This window comes from Haliotis cracherodii, unplaced genomic scaffold (genome assembly GCF_022045235.1).
Source record: "Haliotis cracherodii isolate W230 unplaced genomic scaffold, xgHalCrac1.p SCAF_5, whole genome shotgun sequence".
In the NCBI taxonomy this organism is placed as follows: domain Eukaryota; kingdom Metazoa; phylum Mollusca; class Gastropoda; order Lepetellida; family Haliotidae; genus Haliotis; species Haliotis cracherodii.
In genome coordinates, this window is record NW_027266308.1 from 24,722,089 (window position 1) to 24,741,296 (window position 19,208).

General features: G+C 42.2%; 1 protein-coding gene across 1 annotated transcript; it reads right to left on the reverse strand.

Annotated features, from left to right (window-relative positions):
- Nucleotides 1-11,847: 11,847 nt before the first annotated feature.
- LOC139443619 (uncharacterized) lies at nt 11,848-12,753 on the reverse strand. Its single transcript, XM_071224575.1, has one exon. It carries the CDS (start codon nt 12,751-12,753, stop codon nt 11,848-11,850), a length of 906 nt encoding a protein of 301 aa, XP_071080676.1.
- Between the last annotated feature and the right edge of the window lie 6,455 nt (nt 12,754-19,208).

Here is a 19,208-nt window from a genome sequence, read left to right on the forward strand (position 1 = left end):
TCTTTGGTAAATGGAAACAAGTCCACACGGACAGGTACGATACCGGATTTCAGTTGACACGGTTAACAGAAGTACATTGTATTCACTAAATCTGAAGCATAGCTCAAGGATATTATTCAATGAGCCTGGAAATTAACACATGATAAACAAGCATGAAATACTCATATACCCTGCCAATATGACATTTCCCGTTTTGGGCAGGGCATTAGCCTTCCGGAAAGTCAAAGTTGTTACTGGGAAACTCAAATAATATTTTTTTCAAAAATCCAAAACTATCAAAAGGCACCACCACTTTTTTACCTATCTCTGTGCCAAGTTTGGTGAAGAAAATATTGTACGTTTTTCAAAATCTGCTCCAGAAAGATGCACTACCACCATTTTCAGTCCAAGTCAAAGTTGTTGCCATGGAAACTCTATCAACTATCAAAATGCCCCATTTCACCACTAGACCTATTTATTTGCCAAGTTTGGTTAAGATATCACTCATGGTTTTTTAAGTTCTGCTCCGGAAACGAAGTGTGAAGGATGGATGAAAGGACAGCACCCATTCCTATGTCCCCCTTCCACTTGGGGGGGGGGGGGGGGAGATAATAAATAGCCTGATAAAGGTATTCCTATCCCAGCTGCCAGCACGCCTGAGGATGTGTCCCCTATGGGTTCATGCAGAAAGTGGTATTTACGTGTCACTGAGCCATGTTAAGTAAGCCAAGGATTTATAAAAGTACATTAAAGATAAAAATGTATGGCTACATTGAACTTACTCTACTTTGAATGACCTTCGACAGGAGGGAGTATCCTAATACTGTATCATACACAGATACCAGAGTAACATTTTGTAATATTCAAGATTCTACTAGCCATATTTCCTTTAAATCATGTTAATATTACTGTCAGTGATGTAACAATTTCTGCTGTGCTGTAAGCATGGAAAGTGGTAGACTTGGCGAATCCATCAGGAAATGTCTGTACACAGTATTGTTGCAAAACCCTGAATGCTGTGCGTCTGACTGTGGCTTGGTAGTGTTGCAGGGATGTGAACTGTGTGTCTGACTGGCTTGGTAGTGTTGCAAAACCCTGAATACTGTGTGTCTGACTGTGGCTTGGTAGTGTTGCTGGGATGTGAACAGTGTGTCTGACCGTGGCTTGGTAGTGTTGCAGGGATGTGAACTGTGTGTATGACTGTGGCTTGGTAGTGTTGCAGGGATGTGAACTGTGTGTCTGACTGGCTTGGTAGTGTTGCAAAACCCTGAATACTGTGTGTCTGACTGTGGCTTGGTATTGTTGCAGGGATGTGAACTGTGTGTCTGACTGTGGCTTGGTAGTGTTGCAGGGATGTGAACTGTGTGTCTGACTGTGCCTTGGTAGTGTTGCAGGGATGTGAACTGTGTGTGTCTGACTGTGGCTTAGTATTGTTGCAGGGATGTGACCTGTGTGTGTCTGACTGTGGCTTGGTATTGTTGCAGGGATGTGAACTGTGTGTCTGACTGTGGCTTGGTAGTGTTGCAGGGATGTGAACTGTGTGTCTGGCTGTGTCTTGGTAGTGTTTCAGGGATGTGAACTGTGTGTCTGACTGTGGCTTGGTAGTGTTGCAGGGATTGTGAACTGTGTGTCTGACTGTGGCTTGGTAGTGTTGCAGGGATGTGAACTGTGTGTCTGACTGTGGCTTGGTAGTGTTGCAGGGATGTGAACTGTGTGTGTCTGACTGTGGCTTAGTATTGTTGCAGGGATGTGAACTGTGTGTCTGACTGTGGCTTGGTAGTGTTGCAGGGATGTGAACTGTGTGTCTGGCTGTGGCTTGGTAGTGTTGCAGGGATGTGAACTGTGTGTCTGACTGGCTTGGTAGTGTTGCAAAACCCTGAATACTGTGTGTCTGGCTGTGGCTTGGTAGTGTTGCAGGGATGTGAACAGTGTGTCTGACTGTGGCTTGGTAGTGTTGCAGGGATGTGAACTGTGTGTATGACTGTGGCTTGGTAGTGTTGCAGGGATGTGAACTGTGTGTCTGACTGGCTTGGTAGTGTTGCAAAACCCTGAATACTGTGTGTCTGGCTGTGGCTTGGTAGTGTTGCAGGGATGTGAACTGTGTGTCTGACTGTGCCTTGGTAGTGTTGCAGGGATGTGAACTGTGTGTGTCTGACTGTGGCTTAGTATTGTTGCAGGGATGTGACCTGTGTGTGTCTGACTGTGGCTTGGTATTGTTGCAGGGATGTGAACTGTGTGTCTGACTGTGGCTTGGTAGTGTTGCAGGGATGTGAACTGTGTGTCTGGCTGTGTCTTGGTAGTGTTTCAGGGATGTGAACTGTGTGTCTGACTGTGGCTTGGTAGTGTTGCAGGGATTGTGAACTGTGTGTCTGACTGTGGCTTGGTAGTGTTGCAGGGATGTGAACTGTGTGTCTGACTGTGGCTTGGTAGTGTTGCAGGGATGTGAACTGTGTGTGTCTGACTGTGGCTTAGTATTGTTGCAGGGATGTGAACTGTGTGTCTGACTGTGGCTTGGTAGTGTTGCAGGGATGTGAACTGTGTGTCTGGCTGTGGCTTGGTAGTGTTGCAGGGATGTGAACTGTGTGTCTGACTGGCTTGGTAGTGTTGCAAAACCCTGAATACTGTGTGTCTGGCTGTGGCTTGGTAGTGTTGCAGGGATGTGAACAGTGTGTCTGACTGTGGCTTGGTAGTGTTGCAGGGATGTGAACTGTGTGTATGACTGTGGCTTGGTAGTGTTGCAGGGATGTGAACTGTGTGTCTGACTGGCTTGGTAGTGTTGCAAAACCCTGAATACTGTGTGTCTGGCTGTGGCTTGGTAGTGTTGCAGGGATGTGAACTGTGTGTCTGACTGTGGCTTAGTATTGTTGCAGGGATGTGAACTGTGTGTATGACTGTGGCTTGGTAGTGTTGCAGGGATGTGAACTGTGTGTCTGGCTGTGGCTTAGTATTGTTGCTTGGATGTGAACTGTGTTTCTGACTGTGGCTTGGTAGTGTTGCAAAACCCTGAATGCTGTGTGTCTGACTGTGGCTTGATAGTGTTGTTGGGATGTGAACTGTGTGTGTCTGACCGTGGCTTAGTATTGTTGCAAAACTCTGAATACTGTGTGTCTGACTGTGGCTTGGTAGTGTTGCAAGGATGTGAACTGTGTATCTGACTGTGGCTTGGTAGTGTTGCAAGGATGTGAACTGTGTGTCTGACTATGGCTTGGTAGTGTTGCAGGGATGTGAACTGTGTGTCTGACTGTGGCTTGGTAGTGTTGCAGGGATGTGAACTGTGTATCTGACTGTGGCTTGGTAGTGTTGCAGGGATGTGACCTGTGTGTGTCTGACCGTGGCTTAGTATTGTTGCAGGGATGTGAACAGTGTGTGTCTGACCTTGGCTTAGTATTATTGGATGTGAACTAGATGAGTCACTTGAAATACAGAATAAAAACTACTTCCATATGATCTACAAGAATCTGAACTGTGTATGTTCTCCCAAGATCTCAACAGTTGCTCAAATTGCGTGGAGAAGTCAGAACTGTGTATGTTTCAAGTGATATTTCTGTATGTGTGGCTCTAGTTTCACTCATGAAAACTACTGTAGAAAGCAAGTGTGGGTTGTGCAGATGGTGGTGAAGCTGTCTGATCAATAGCTGCAAGTGAACAAGACAGCCTACTGCACCGGCTTCTAGATCACCAGATATGTGTCAGGGATAAGACTTAATTCACTGCCCTACTTAATGGCACTGCTGCAGAGTATGTAGGCCACTTCATCAGGCTCCAGAAGGGAGGTAGGTAAACACCTCACACTGGTGACAGGAACTGTTGATGGATGCATGTTGCCAGATATCAAACAGGAAAGAAAGCGGATGTCACAATGGCTGTTTATTGACAAGAATCAACTGTCTGAAAGATAGGATAAATAAAAACTATGACCATCAAGACGGATGACATTCAGGCTTCATCACTATCATGTGATGACAACCTGACCCAATGCAACGATACATCAAAATACAACGAAGACAAAAAGATTGGCACATTTTTCTATGACATACAAATATTGCATGTTCTGAAAGACTTTTATACCCAACTATCCTAATCTACTTGCCACCACAAAGCATGTTTAACACACACCCCCTCACTGATGCACATCACCAATTTGTATATTTGTATATTCAGTAGGCATGGTAAGCAATCGGTTTTCAACAAGTGTGTCATGCACTGTTATCACACAGCCAGGTTCCCGGCTATAGTTACATTGTGTCACACTCATGATGTCTAGAGGCAGATCTGATCTATTTTTAGGGCCAAGACACCTTCCTGGGCTTTTTCAACATGGGATGGATATCCTCAAACAGAGCAGCATTTCCAACATAATAAAGAGGCTATTTGGTCTTGGTTTTGACCATCAACTAAAAAAATTAATTTACAAATCAAAACCAGCTTGCAGTCAACCCAAGTGCGACATACATCAGTCTATGACATCAGCCACTAGTCCGAAGCCCATGTCTAGTAAAATTCTGTTGGGTCTTGTAAAGTCTGCTGGTAATAGTCGACTAACATCAAAATCTACAAAAAACGATTTTTGTAGTCAAGTTCGGGTGAGTGGACACGAAAGTGGTTGGCACTAACTGCATATGTTAATGCATTATTAGTCTATTGACATACAACAAGTCTCAACATACCCTTGTCATGAGGATCCAAGATCCTGATGCTGTGGTCTAGGAAACAGCGTTACACAGACATTGCTGATGAACAGCACTTTATGTAACAATGGTTAACAGAACAAGAAATTCTCTTACTGTTGCACCGACATTAAAGTAGGTCTATGTATTACATAATAAAGGTCAAGCTACCAGACTACCTGAACAACCAAATTTAATTTACCACTGTCACATGTAATACAATCCTGAACACAGGAAGTTCTTTCCCAAAATTATCATGATTCCTGGAGCTACAGGTCTGCATGTGTAGCCAAGATGATCACAGGTTTAAATCATAACCTCTCCACCTGATTAACTAAACACCCTAACTTGCTTAGCATTGTTTTAATAAAGACAAAGAAAAACTTTGTCATGTCAGGCAAACATCAAAAGATTTGAATTAAGGTTGCAAGTCAAAGATTCATTTTATATCATAAAAATCCTTTGAACCATTAGACCATTGTTACCATTTGACCATTGTTACCATGAGACCAGTTAAACATGTCAGAGTGAGTGTTTGTTTGTTTGTTGTTAAACGCCGCACTCAGCAATATTCCAGCTATATCATTCGTATATGACGGCGGTCTGTAAATAATCGAGTCTGGACCAGACAATCCAGCGATTGGCATCATGAACATCAGTTTGGATCAATGACATGCATCAACCAAATCAGGGAGCCTGACCGCCCGATCCCGTTAGTCGCCTCTTACGACAAGCAAAGTCGCCTCTTACGACAAGCAAAGTTGCCTCTTACGACAAGCAAAGCCACCTTTTGCGGCAAGCATGGGTTGCTGAAGACCTATTCCACCCTGGATCTTCACGGGTCACATGTCAGATTGCTCTACGTCTCTTGTATGGTTAACATTGCAATTGCATGGCTACAGTAAGTTCCTGGTACCTGAATGCCACTGTTAGAAATCATGTATTTAACAACCATACCTCGTGTTCACAACATGTACAATATGAACACACAAATAAACAAATAGAAAATTATGAACATTTGAACATTATTACACAGTAGGGCTGCAATGTATACACTATGTGATTCGTATCACGAATATAGGGTAACAAATATGAATATTAATTCACGAATACAATAACAAGTCAGCTGTTGATGTATTATTTGTTATATTCGGTGAAACAAAAGCAACACAACTTATTGGACATGGTTTGTTAATTATTAACATATTATACACTTATATACTTCCCTTATCCGGTGCTAGTATCTGCTCAATTGCAACAATGACCAGTGACCACATTACTGTCAAATTGTGTTGTCTTTCAAGAAATCTATGCACATAATATGTTCTTATGGATATTTTTAGATACAGGGTATGTAAATGAACATGACTGCATATTCATGAATATTCGATTCTATAGGTCTTGAATAACGAATTCAATTCATGAATGGATACGGTTCGATTCACCAAATACACGAGTGAATTGTAACAGCCTTATTACACAGTACATTTGATAAAATATATTTGGATATTCAAAAATGAAAAAGATTATTATCAATCTTGATGAAGAGGAAAGGGGCTACAATTTCATAATGACAACAGCTCGACGTCTAGACATGGTGAGTAAGACGGAGTATGCATTTTTTAGCAATATTCCAGAAATACCACGGCGCGGGACAAAAGAAATGGGCTTCACACATTGTACCCTCTGGGGAATCGTACCCAGGCCTTGGGTGTGACAAGCGACGCTTTCACCACTAGGCTACCCCACCGCCCCCTGGTGAAATGACATTCACCGAGCTCGATGATGGATCAATATTAGTCTCCTAGTTGACACACTTAAATTCCAAAGTGCACAACTAAACATCTTTACAAGTGCAATTTGGCACACTAGAAACAAACAACAACATTTCTTTCCCTGGATTTAGATACTTTAGCCAAAACCTTCACTACACAGAAGAGAGAGGATAAGGTTGATGGCTGCATCATGTACATAAAGAAATCAGATTAGATCTTTGCACCAATTCATTGAAGTAGAAACCTCCATCATCTAATGGAGTGAAAATAAAAAATAAATGTGATTTTAATTGAAAATAATTAAATTCTAAACCGAACATCAGCAATCATGGTGAAGTTAAAAGCCTCGTTTCGATACTAAAATCACCAGGTCCAACTTCAAGAGCTAGCTGAGACAAGACGTGTCATCATGTGTATTATCAACACAATCAATTGTAATATCCTTCTGAAAAACTACCAACAAAAAGGACAATTGATCTGCCTGACATACCACTTCCTGTTATGCCAGGAACAATGCCAGGAACAATGTATTGATAAAGGGAAGATAAGTGTTCCATAATGATTGGAGATGAAGGAATAGGCAAAGCATAATGTATAACAGTAAAGTTTGGTCTTCATATCACATTCCTGAGGGAAATAATACTGTTATCATTCACAATTCGTACTTATTCATACTCAACAGCAAAGAGGATTAGTAACAGTACATATAGAATTCTAGCCAATGTTCTTATCATAATCACATTACATAACGCAGCATTTCATAACGTCTAACTGCTGTACAGGCGTGTGGAAATGCCATGCCTGACCCAGATGACCTATTATATTATGCTGCTGGACAAGCAACTGGCCCCTGATCCGATCAAGTATATTCCGACACTGCTCACCAGCAGATGAATGATTTTGTTATTACCACACCAGGGTCACTTATACATGAGTTAGTTCAAACACACTTCTCTACTTAGAACCCCTGAAAATCCAGGTTAGATAGGTCTTCAGCAACCCATGCTTGTCATCAGGAATGGGATCCAGAGGTCATGTTTGCATACTGGGTTTATGCATGTCATCGTATCCCAATTTTGTAGATCAATACTTGTGATGTCAATCATGATTGTCTGGTCCAGACTCGATTATTTACAGAATACTGTTATACAGCTGGAATATTCTAAAAGATGTCTGCACATAACCCCTGCTTTCAATTCAAACCAACTTAACCCTAACCCTAAGATGATTTTTTAATACTTCTTGCCAGGGGGTATAATTTTCAAAGATTTCAAGTCAGTGGAAGTTTACCAAATATTGCAGAGTGCAGCGTAAAAACAACAGACAAACACTACTTTAAACTTCAAAGGCTATCCAGCGATGTACCTGCATCTTAAATCCAACCATCATTTAAAAAAACACTTGATGACATCAATGGTTTCGGGATAAAAGGTGTCCAACTCACCTGAAGGTGCGACTGCAGCAGCAGTCAGTCTCGTCTCGGTCATGCACCACTCAATACCATTATCACACGGTACCATCATACAGCTGTATCACTAGTACATCCACAGAACACCTCAACAATCCTCCTCAATACTATTCACATCCCGACACCCACACTGGGAGGGCAGAGCAGGCACAGCATCTATCAATCAGCCGATTCTACTTTTCCTGATGCGGACTCAGCCCCTGAGACCACGGTCTGTGCATGGCAGTACTTTCCTCAAGCTACAGCTGCCCCAGGCTTCTTGGCTGACCCACTGACTGTTATATCACCCTGATCTCATACACTGGCCATTGGTCAACATGGCCTAACTGACCGCTGTGATATACAGACATGACAGAAGTGTTATAACCCCTAGGGACAGAGCCCACACAGTGAAGGGTAACTAGCCAACAGCAAAGTGCAATCATTCAAGCATGAAGTACTGACTTACATAATCTGGCATAAATCAGTTGTTTAGCCATATTTAAGCTTTATCTAAATAGGCTGCAACTTGATATTCCAGTAATTGGTAATTGGGTATACCCAATTCATCCTGAATTACATAAGATATTATGTTTATGACCACTGTGCAGAGGTAGACTGAATCATATACTGTTACAGTCAGTTATTTTAAATGTCAAGTCCACTACATTCAAACATGCAGAAACACTCACTGAGGGCCAATTTAAGAGTCGGTTCAATACCATAATATATTATTCAGTATTACACATTACGGTAACCAATCCCATATGAATGCAACCCACAGCATAAATGTCTTACTCAACATGTTTACTCAGCACAGATACAGGCAATTGGCCTATGGTAGTAGTTGCATAAACAAATGATACTGAGACAAAATACTTTTCTTCAATTGCAAAGTCTTGTAAAGATACATTGCCAAAACCAAATGAATGATGATAATTGATAGTTGCATGTGTGTTACAGATTTTTTGCCAAAAAATTCAAGTTGGCAGGTCGGAAAAAAAATATATAGAATTAATGAATAAAATCCAATGTCAAATACTTCTTTAGCAATGTTTAGCATTTGTTTAGGTTGAAAAAATAAAATAAAATAAGGAGGGAGTTTTTAAGATAATATTTAAACAAGTTTTCATCATAGTACTCTAAATAATTTATTTATATTGATATTGACAGGGAATAAGTTGCCTCTGGCTGATGGAATGTTATAAAAAACATTCCTTGTCATATTTAATTTTTTTTTTTTTTTCACATTTCAATTTTTGGGAATCTGCAGATTCATATCCCAAGTGTAAAAATAGGACTCGCCCAAATTATTACGAAACATGTTATAATGTGCATTCTAAAATATAACTCCCACGTGTCAATAAACAGTCAATACAGAAAATATCCTCCCTATGATGGCCATACCCTGATTCAGAAGTATAACTTCATCAGCCTGACTTACAACCTCTGATCTAGATCTAGTCATCCCTCCCCCCTCCCCATATCACCAATGACTACACCTTTAATACCCACAGATTAATTGTCCAGAAATAGTCCCCAAAGACCAGGCACTATATATATATCTCATCAACAACACAAGACATGAAACATCTTCATTACTGAGCTGCTTACACATGTCCCAGCATGCAACAGCACTTCCCCCACTTCCTGGTCCATGTGCCCATAGCTCCAGGAGGGCAATAAATGACATAACACACCAGATGGCCAGTATCTGATCAGACAATTGTTTTAACTTTGACAGGTCTACATCATTAGTGTGACATTCATAAAGCCTTATTTGGAAGCATTGTGTGACAATAATCAACATTATGGTCCACACACTGAATGGGAATGATATATACTACTCAAAAGATGTTAAGGACCACCTGATTCTTTAATATTACCATCTTTTATCAGTCATGGCATGGCAGACTAGACTATTTTAATATGAAAGAATCAGGGATGGGTGGTGGTGATGGGGTGTCCTTAACTTCATTTGAGTAGCAAATTACATCATGACATGGCATGAAAGATTAACTACACAGCGTTAGAAATTGGCACGGGTCCTATAGTCCTTGCCAAACTGACCAATAGTTAAGGCATCCTAAGGACTAGTAGAAATTTGGCCTTATTAAGGGTATGCTATTTGTTATTACAAGGATATTTGCCATAAAACTGTTAGTTTCCATCGCTGCAATAGTTAAATATGAATGGGTGGGCCTTAACCTTTTTTGAGTATTATATATTTTTCATGTAATAACAATGAAGCGGTTGTAAGTTACTTGACGAACACAAAAAGCCTTATTTGGAAGCATTGTTCAGTGTTTCCGTTTACCGGTAATTACTGTTATTTACTGGTAAAATTAGGCTTGGATCGGTAATTCATTTGACTGCCAGTCCTTGTGGACCAGCAAATAAAATATCCAATCAACCTTTGTTGTTGTACAAAACACCGGCATTATTCATATAAGCATATTTTTCGAATGAAGTCAGCTTGTCTGTTACCATCAGGGTTTCCCTTTATTTTTAGGGCAAGGAAATAACATTTCGCTTTGCTTCGAGGTTAACCATATATTTGTAGAGACTTAGTCTCGAAAGATTGAGAAAAGAAAAGAAAACTGTGACTGAACTTTGTGTGAATGACATGTATATCTAACTAAGTTAATTCAGAGATGACATCATTACAAAAATTAGGGGAGGACTGGCAGTTTCAAAGGCCAGTGGGAACACTGACATAACATAACAATCCATGCACTGAAAGGGATGGTAATATATTATTCAGGTGATAACAAGATGATACAGCAAATATACTGGAAGTACATAAACATAGACCACTAATCACAGAGTCCTCAAACAGATGCTGATAACACACCTTTAGGTAGAACTGTTTGATAAGATTACACACAACTGCACATACCATTTCCAGAAATGAAAATGAAACAAACGGATCCATCTTTTAACATGATAATATTGAGGTGTTTTCTCTCAGCTATAATTGTACAAGCTACTATGACAGGTTGAGGTTCAACTCGCTTCAGTATGTAACAATTCTGCAGTCATGGTGATGGGAGATGAAGGGATAGGAGGTGAGGGGTTGGGAGGTGAGGGGATGGTCGTGAGGGGATGGGTGGTGAGGGGATGGGTGGTGAGGGGATGGGAGGTGAGGGGGTGGGTGGTGAGGGGAGGTGAGGGGATGGGAGGTGAGGTGAGTTGAGGTGAGGGGTTGGGGCTGAGGGGATGGGTGGTGAGGGGATGGGTGGTGAGCGGATGGGGGTGAGGGAATGGTGGGTGACGGGATGGTAGGTGAGAGGAGATGTGATGGGTGGTGAGGGGATGGGGGTGAGGAGATAGGGGGTGAGGGGATGGGAGTGTGGGGATGGGGGTGAGGAGATGGGGGGGTGAGGGGATGGGTGGTGAGGGGGATGGGAGGTGAGGGGATGGGTGGTGAGGGGATGGGAGGTGAGGAGATGGGTGGTGAGGAGATGGGTGGTGAGGGGGATGGGTGGTGGGATGGGAGGTGAAGGGATGGGTGGTGAGGGGGATGGGAGGTGAGGGGATGGGTGGTGAGGGGGATGGGTGGTGGGATGGGAGGTGAGGAGATGGGTGGTGGGATGGGTTGTGAGTGGATGGGTGGTGAGGGGATGGGTGGTGAGGGGATAGGAGGTGAGGAGATGGGTGGTGAGGGGATAGGAGGTGAGGAGGTGGGAGGTGAGGAGATAGTTGGTGAGGGGATGGGAGGTGAGGGGATGGGTGGTGAGGGGATGGTAGGTCAGGGGATAGGAGGTGACGAGATGGGTGGTGGGATAGGAGGTGAGGAGATGGGAGGTGAGGAGATAGGTGGTGAGGGGATGGGAGGTGAGGGGATGGGAGGTGAGGGGATGGGTGGTGAGGGGATGGTAGGTCAGGGGATAGGAGGTGAGGGGGAGGGGATGGTAGGTCAGGGGATAGGAAGTGAGGGGATGGGAGGTGAGGGGATGGGTGGTGAGGGGATGGTAGGTCAGGGGATAGGAGGTGAGGGGATAGGAGGTGAGGAGATAGGTGGTGAGGGGATGGGAGGTGAGGGGATGGGAGGTGAGGGGATCGGAGGTGAGGGGATGGGTGTTGAGGAGATGGGTGTTGAGGGGATGGGAGGTGAGGAGATGGGAGGTGGGATAGGAGGTGAGGAGATGGGTGGTGAGGGGATGGGTGGTGAGGAGATGGGAGGTGAGGGGATGGGTGGTGAGGGGATGGGTGGTGAGGGGATAGGAGGTGAGGGCATGGGAGGTGAGGGGATGGGAGGTGAGGAGATGGGAGGTGAGGGCATGGGAGGTGAGGAGATGGGAGGTGAGGGGATGGGAGGTGAGGAGATGGGAGGTGAGGGGATGGGTGTTGAGGAGATGGGAGGTGAGGGGATGGGTGGTGAGGAGATGGGAGGTGAGGGGATGGGAGGTGAGGAGATGGGAGGTGAGGGGATGGGAGGTGAGGGGATGGGAGTTGAGGGGATGGGTGGTGAGGGGATGGGAGGTGAGGGGATGGGAGGTGAGGAGATGGGTGGTGAGGGGATGGGTGGTGAGGGGATGGGTGGTGAGGGGATGGGTGATGAGGAGATGGGTGGTGAGGGGATGGGTGGTGAGGGGATGGGAGGTGAGGGGATAGGAGGTGAGGGGATGGGTGGTGAGGGGATGGGTGGTGAGGGGATGGGTGGTGAGGGGATGGGAGGTGAGGAGATGGGAGGTGAGGGGATGGGAGGTGAGGGGATGGGAGGTGAGGAGATGGGAGGTGAGGAGATGGGAGGTGAGGGGATGGGAGGTGAGGGGATGGGAGGTGAGGGGATGGGAGGTGAGGAGATAGGAGGTGAGGGGATGGGAGGTAAAATGGGGTTTAACAACGTGTCCAAGATTATTGCACTTTTACTTGCATGCATGTGTGTCTGCTTGTACTAGTCCGGACTAAATGCCATTTTTATAGAGCTGGCACACTGAGATACCATCCCACAGTTTGACATGAATACCCCACTCAGACACAGTATACTGACTTCAAGCAGACCAGCCTTTGTTTTAGTGCCTTAATGCCGAGCGCCAGACAGGGAAAACAACAAGTACCATCTTTTAATGTCTTTTGGTATGACCTGGCCGGGAATCGAACGCCGGACCTTCTGCTCTCCAGAGGCAGTCTGGGGATGGGAGATACCAGGAATAGGTTAATGTATACATAACATAGACCATTTTGTATGATGTACCCCCCAACAAATATTGTCTAAAAATGCTAAAGGAACAGTGAACAGTGTTGGTGAGTGTATACGTGTGTATGTGGAGGCACATGGTCCTGTGCACAGTGTTCCATACAAATCAGGAGAAGCTAAGCAACTCTGGTCTCAGAGAGTAGTTGGATGGGTGACTGTGGTTGCCACTTGACTCCAGAGAGTTTTTAGAGCTTCAGTCCTGCCCGACACTGAAGCACATGTAGCACATTTGGTGTCTCCTTGGGGAAGTGACTTTTCAAAATATGCCTGTTCACCCAGCAGTGAAAGGGCACCTGGTAAGAGATGGTAATGGGACTGTTAACCTACTAGCGTCTCACAGTCAGCTTGGGTTGTACACTCCCCAGGGAGCTGAGAATGAAAAACGTCTGATCCACTGACTGGGGTAATATTGGAGCTCTTTGAGCATGATATCCAGCACGGAAAAATTGCAAAACAGGCTAAATATTATACGCATGAATATCATGCCCAAGTCAAAACACTGCATTTGTTCACTGCTGCATCTGAATAAATCTTTGATATAATTATAGAAAAGGCTGACACCAATCATGGCAGCTAGATTAATATTACATACCATATTTCTCCACAATTGATCATGGACACTTACATCAATCGATAAAGGTCAAGGTAATCACACTCGCAACCAATCAATAATCCCCTTCACTCAATGAAACATTATACATATAATGGAATGCTAATATTGGCCCACGACAAAGTAATTCCTGCTTTTGGCCACAGGGCACAAGGTCAATAAAGTGTTTCTTTTGTAAAAATTATGTTAAAAAAGAGTTTACGCTTTCACAATATTAATCGCTTTATTCACAGAAACTGCAAAGATTACCCTTATTATAGTAACAATACAAAAACAGTGGGTTCAACAATCAAAATATAATGAAAAACAGTTGTCTACAAAATGGTTAGACACATCAATCACTACTGATGATGAATCACAACGACCTTCCGTATCTCCTAGTGTTATTTACTGTGCTCAGCCACAATACGCCGAAGCTAACACTGTATTACACAGCACTCCCAACAACAACAACAGCGGTTCCAGCGACCTTGACTAGATGTGCATATATCATAACAAGTTTACTTACCGCCTGTTTACTGTTCCATCACTATTACAATAACCTTAATCATTTTAATCATTTTAATTGAGAGCATACGTTCCCAAGCAACTTTGACCTTCAGCATCTCTTGTATGTATCAATCATCTCTTATTACCATGGCTACACTGGGTGTTATGCCAGGTATTCTTAGAAAGTAAAATGACAACATTTAAAAAGAAATTCACTGATAGTTGGTTTGAATTGAAAGAAAATCTTTGTATTTATAATTTATACTGAGTGATATTGTATAATTTGTATATCATGTTTGTTCTTATCAAGGTCTAAGGCCAGTGCATAGAAATGAAAACAAACTTAATTGTCCTTCAGCAAGTTATCTTCCAAAATTGACTGTCTGATAAGTAGAAAATATTTCAGCATGCATATTCAGTGGTCAAAATAAGGAGGGTGGGGAATGGCCCTAGGGTTCTTGAGGTCTGCTCCCATAGTATTTGAATCTAGGGACCTACTAATCTTCAGCTTCAAGACTGTCACTGTATGGCTGCAATAATGTGGATGCGACATTAAACTTTAACTCACTGACTCACTCACTTCAGCTACAAGACTCACTGTATGGCTGCAATAATGCTGATGCGACATTAAACTTTAACTCACTGACTCACTCACTTCAGCTACAAGACTCACTGTATGGCTGCAATAATGTGGATGCGACATTAAACTTTAACTCACTGACTCACTCACTTCAGCTACAAGACTGTCACAGTATGGCTGCAATAATGCTGATGCGACATTAAACTTTAACTCACTCACTCACTCACGCAAGCTTCAAGACTGTCACAGTATGGCTGCAATAATGCTGATGCGACATTAAACTTTAACTCACTCACTCACTCACTTCAGCTTCATGACTCATTGCTATATGGCTGTAATAATGCTGATGCGGCATTAAACTTTAACTCACTCACTTACTTCAGCTTCATGACTCATTGTTATATGACTGTAATAATGCTGATGCAGCATTTAACTTTAACTCATTCACTCACTCACTCAGTCAATTCAGCTTCATGACTCATCGTTATATGACTGTAATAATGCTGATGCAGCATTTAACTTTAACTCATTCACTCACTCATTCATTCAGTCACTCACTCACTTCAGCTTCATGACTCTTCTTTATATGACTGTAATAATGCCGATGTGACATTAAACTTTAACTCACTCACTTCAGCTTCATGAGCACTAGGTCAGTGACAAGGACCCCTGACTTTCATGCTTGATTTCAAACTCTGTGTATCACAGTGTATTGCACTTTCATGTTGAGGCCCTCAGTGTTAAACCTGGGTTTGGTCTGAAGGTACCAGCTGCTGTTCTTGTCACAAATCAGTCACTATTTCAACAATATTCACACCTTGGCTTGGAAAGAAATGGATCAATGCCAATGACTCGATTTAAAGGTGCGGTTCTGTAAAGAGAGTTGTAGAATCCTGACCTACACTACGAGATTAAAAAGGTGTGTCGTATTCTGTCTAAATAATCAGTCTGTGGATAGATGAGGTACTTAAGTATAGTTAAAAGATATTCAACATGCCCAAAGACAACTAAAATGCAAGACGCAATACATACAGATTATTGACTGGCCTACTGTATGCCCGTCCATTCTACTTAAAGTATTACAAGCAGCATGCCCTCTGCTATTTCTCCTGGCCAGAGGCCAAAGGACCAGCGGTTAGTCAACCCTGCTCCACTATTACAGAAGTAGAGCAATAGTACTTGAACTTTTGCAGTCCTAGTTGCCAACTGTCTGTGATAGTCATTCTTAATCATGCTCGTATTACTATCAGAGTCAGAAATGAGACCTACAAAAAGTCAAGATCATCATTTTTCTATGACCACGTCCTCACTTCTGAAATTTGATACACTGAGTTCAAATTCCCAAGGATATATCCCATACGATGTGTTACGATATATGGCCACCAAAAGAAGAGCATTACAATTTAATCGACTTGTTCAATGTTTCATGGAAGAACATGAAGCCGAGAAAGGGCCTTCAGATGGGACTGCAGGGATAGAAACTACCATTTGAAGTCCACAAGTCCTTATAACGATAACATGTAGCAAAACCCTTAAAAATGGCAAATTTCTACTAGTCCTTAGGATACCTTAACTATTGGGCAGTTTGGCAAGGACTATAGGACTAGTGGCAATTTCTACCTCTGGACTGATAAGGAGTGGTATGATACACAATTCCCCTGAACTACCCTTGAAAATAACAACTTTCTGAAGCTGACTAAACTGTATTGTAGCAAATGGAGATTAAGTTGATCACAGAAGAACGAGGTCAGCAGGGTAAGTTGCGAGCCAAACTTCATACCTGACACACTTGACACATCCTTAAAAATATGACTTGGCAAAAACAATTCCACGACTTACGGGGGAACTTGAATATTGATTATTTATCTAAAACGAGCAGATAGTTTGTTCATACTGCAGCAAGGCTGGTGATTAATGAGACAGGACTGCAACACTCACAAGTTACCAAACTGACCTACATTTACTTGTAATTAAATTTGACATTGATTGAAAAAGAAATTGACTTTCTGACTTCCATTTGCAAACTGCCTAGATTACTGAGTAGACAAAGGTGGTTTGTGTCAGTTTATTCAGCATCCTTTCAATTATGGCAAGTATCAAATTACGTTTTCTTTGACAGGTGACATTTTCAATTCTATTTAATCCATACAAAGTTTACGTTATTTCATTGTAACACAGTTTTCTTCTCCAAAATGAAGAATATTTATGAATTGAATTTCAAAGTTGCCAGTGCATTGAAATCGTATGCACAGCAATTCCTACATGACACAAACCTAACTTGCAGCCATTGCAAGAAAGGATGCATTTATAACCTCTAAACAATGACCTTAATACATGCATCCGACACATAATACATGTAAACAAAATGTGCAAATTTAAAAAACTGCTCCATGTTCATTGATTCATTCTTAACATGCTGAAAGATGTCCTCTGGTCAATATTCAGAGTATGCGACCTTTTAGACGAGTTTATCTAACTTTCCAATTGCAAGAAGGGGGTTAGTGTTCATCTACCTTGTCTATTGAGCATGTTGACCCTGATGCACTACCACCCCAAATTCTCACTTTACTACAGAGGTATATAGTGAAATCTCTGCCTGTTTTGAACAAGATGGAGCCAGGTCAGGAGAATGCTGTGTGTGCTGAAGGAGTTCAAAGCCACATCAGTGGGTTGTTGCCAAAACAATGGAAGAGCACACCTTTCCTCACCTTCCAAAGTATCCTAGTCTTTGTTTTCATCCCTTAATTGCCCTACAAGTGCAGTGTAATATGCACCATTATTGTTGGGTCAATAGTCCACCATGATGGTACCCTTGGCACACCATGATGGCATGCAAGAACATGGAGGCCATAACCTATCCAACTGAACTGGCAGACTTTGCCTTCTTTAGTAGTGGTGGTACCAAGTGAATAGGCATAGGAAGGGACATCCTTCCCTAATGTTTTACTTATATTTCCATGGATGGCTTTGGTGTTCAGCCCTTACTTCATCACTACACATTCCTCCATTTGTCAATTTTCCAAAGGTCACATTAAGTCCAACTTGATGAGAGAATTTCTAATCAGTTTTGTCCTTAAGTTTGTCACGTGGAATAGTGGTGCAAAAAGTTGACAAAACAAATATTTTGACATAATTAAACTTGGTTCTTTTCTGAGAATACAAAAATTCAAAGCAAATCCAATGACTTTTTGAGAATCCACATAGTATTGCTTATCTCAAAAACTTTATGTGGATATAAAGATGGCTAGTTTTTGAAACAGGGATGTGGTGATACATTTGCTGGACCTAGCTATAAATCTCTCTTTGTATGGATTTCTGTGGGACTTTCGAATCCAGGAACAAAAGAGAGTAGACATATCTTCAGGGCTTCTAGTAAGGCCAATGTTGATTGCACAGATGCATGATTTTGGCCGATTTCTTCCTCTGCTAACACATTGGCCTTGCATCATGTACATGTGTATTATTTGACATGCCACTTATACCATGTTCTTCAATCAAACAATTAATGTAGTGATGCTTAATGGTTATGTTATATGATGTCATTGGATGACAGCTAGCTGGGTCAGAATGGGTTTATTACAATTCCATTTTTTCTTTTTCAGTTTGTGCATTCTACCAATGACACCATTCATGAACTAACTCAACTCACTCTGAACGACATTCTGGCTACCACAAATAGTGGGATTTACATCATGAGCTGAATGTTCCATGTTCTGCACCACGCTCCCATACATTGTTTAATTGAACAAATCGGCCGAGTATGATGAGGTAGTGTTCGTATAGGAGAAAATGAGACTGTTGGTGGCTCTTGAAAAATCAAAATATTGTGGTATATTTAGGGCAACTGATATTTGTCTGAGAATGTTACTGAAGCCAAAAACAATTTCTTGTTTTTAAAAAAAAGTCTGGATATGATCATACCATCAAAAGTACACCATTTATCATTGCAAAATGTGTTTACAAACATGAGTGAAAGAGTCTGATTGTTAATTATTATTTGCATACGGAGAAGTCTGATGTATTTCTAGGTCACAGTATCCTAAACTGTGGATTTTGACAAAATTATGATTTAAGGAGTGAGTGGAGAGAGTATGGTTTTACGCCGCTTTTAGCAAAATTACAGCAATATCACGGCAGGGGACACCAGAAATGGGCATCACACATTGTACCCATGTTGGGAATCGAAACAGGGTCTTCAGCATGACGAGGGAATGCTTTAACCTTTTGGCTACACGACTGCCCCTATGATTTAAGGAAAGAAATGAGTGAGACCAGATAAACCTGCATGTCGGACGTTTTATTACTGTTAAGAGGTCCGGGACCAGCGGACTTTGGAAAGAATTGTCAACCCCTGTCAAATATTTTTTGAATAAATACTGAGGTAAACTAACTGAGGAGAAGTTTACAGAGCCAAACCTAGTAAAATCTAGAGATTTTTTTCTATTTGTATACTTATCC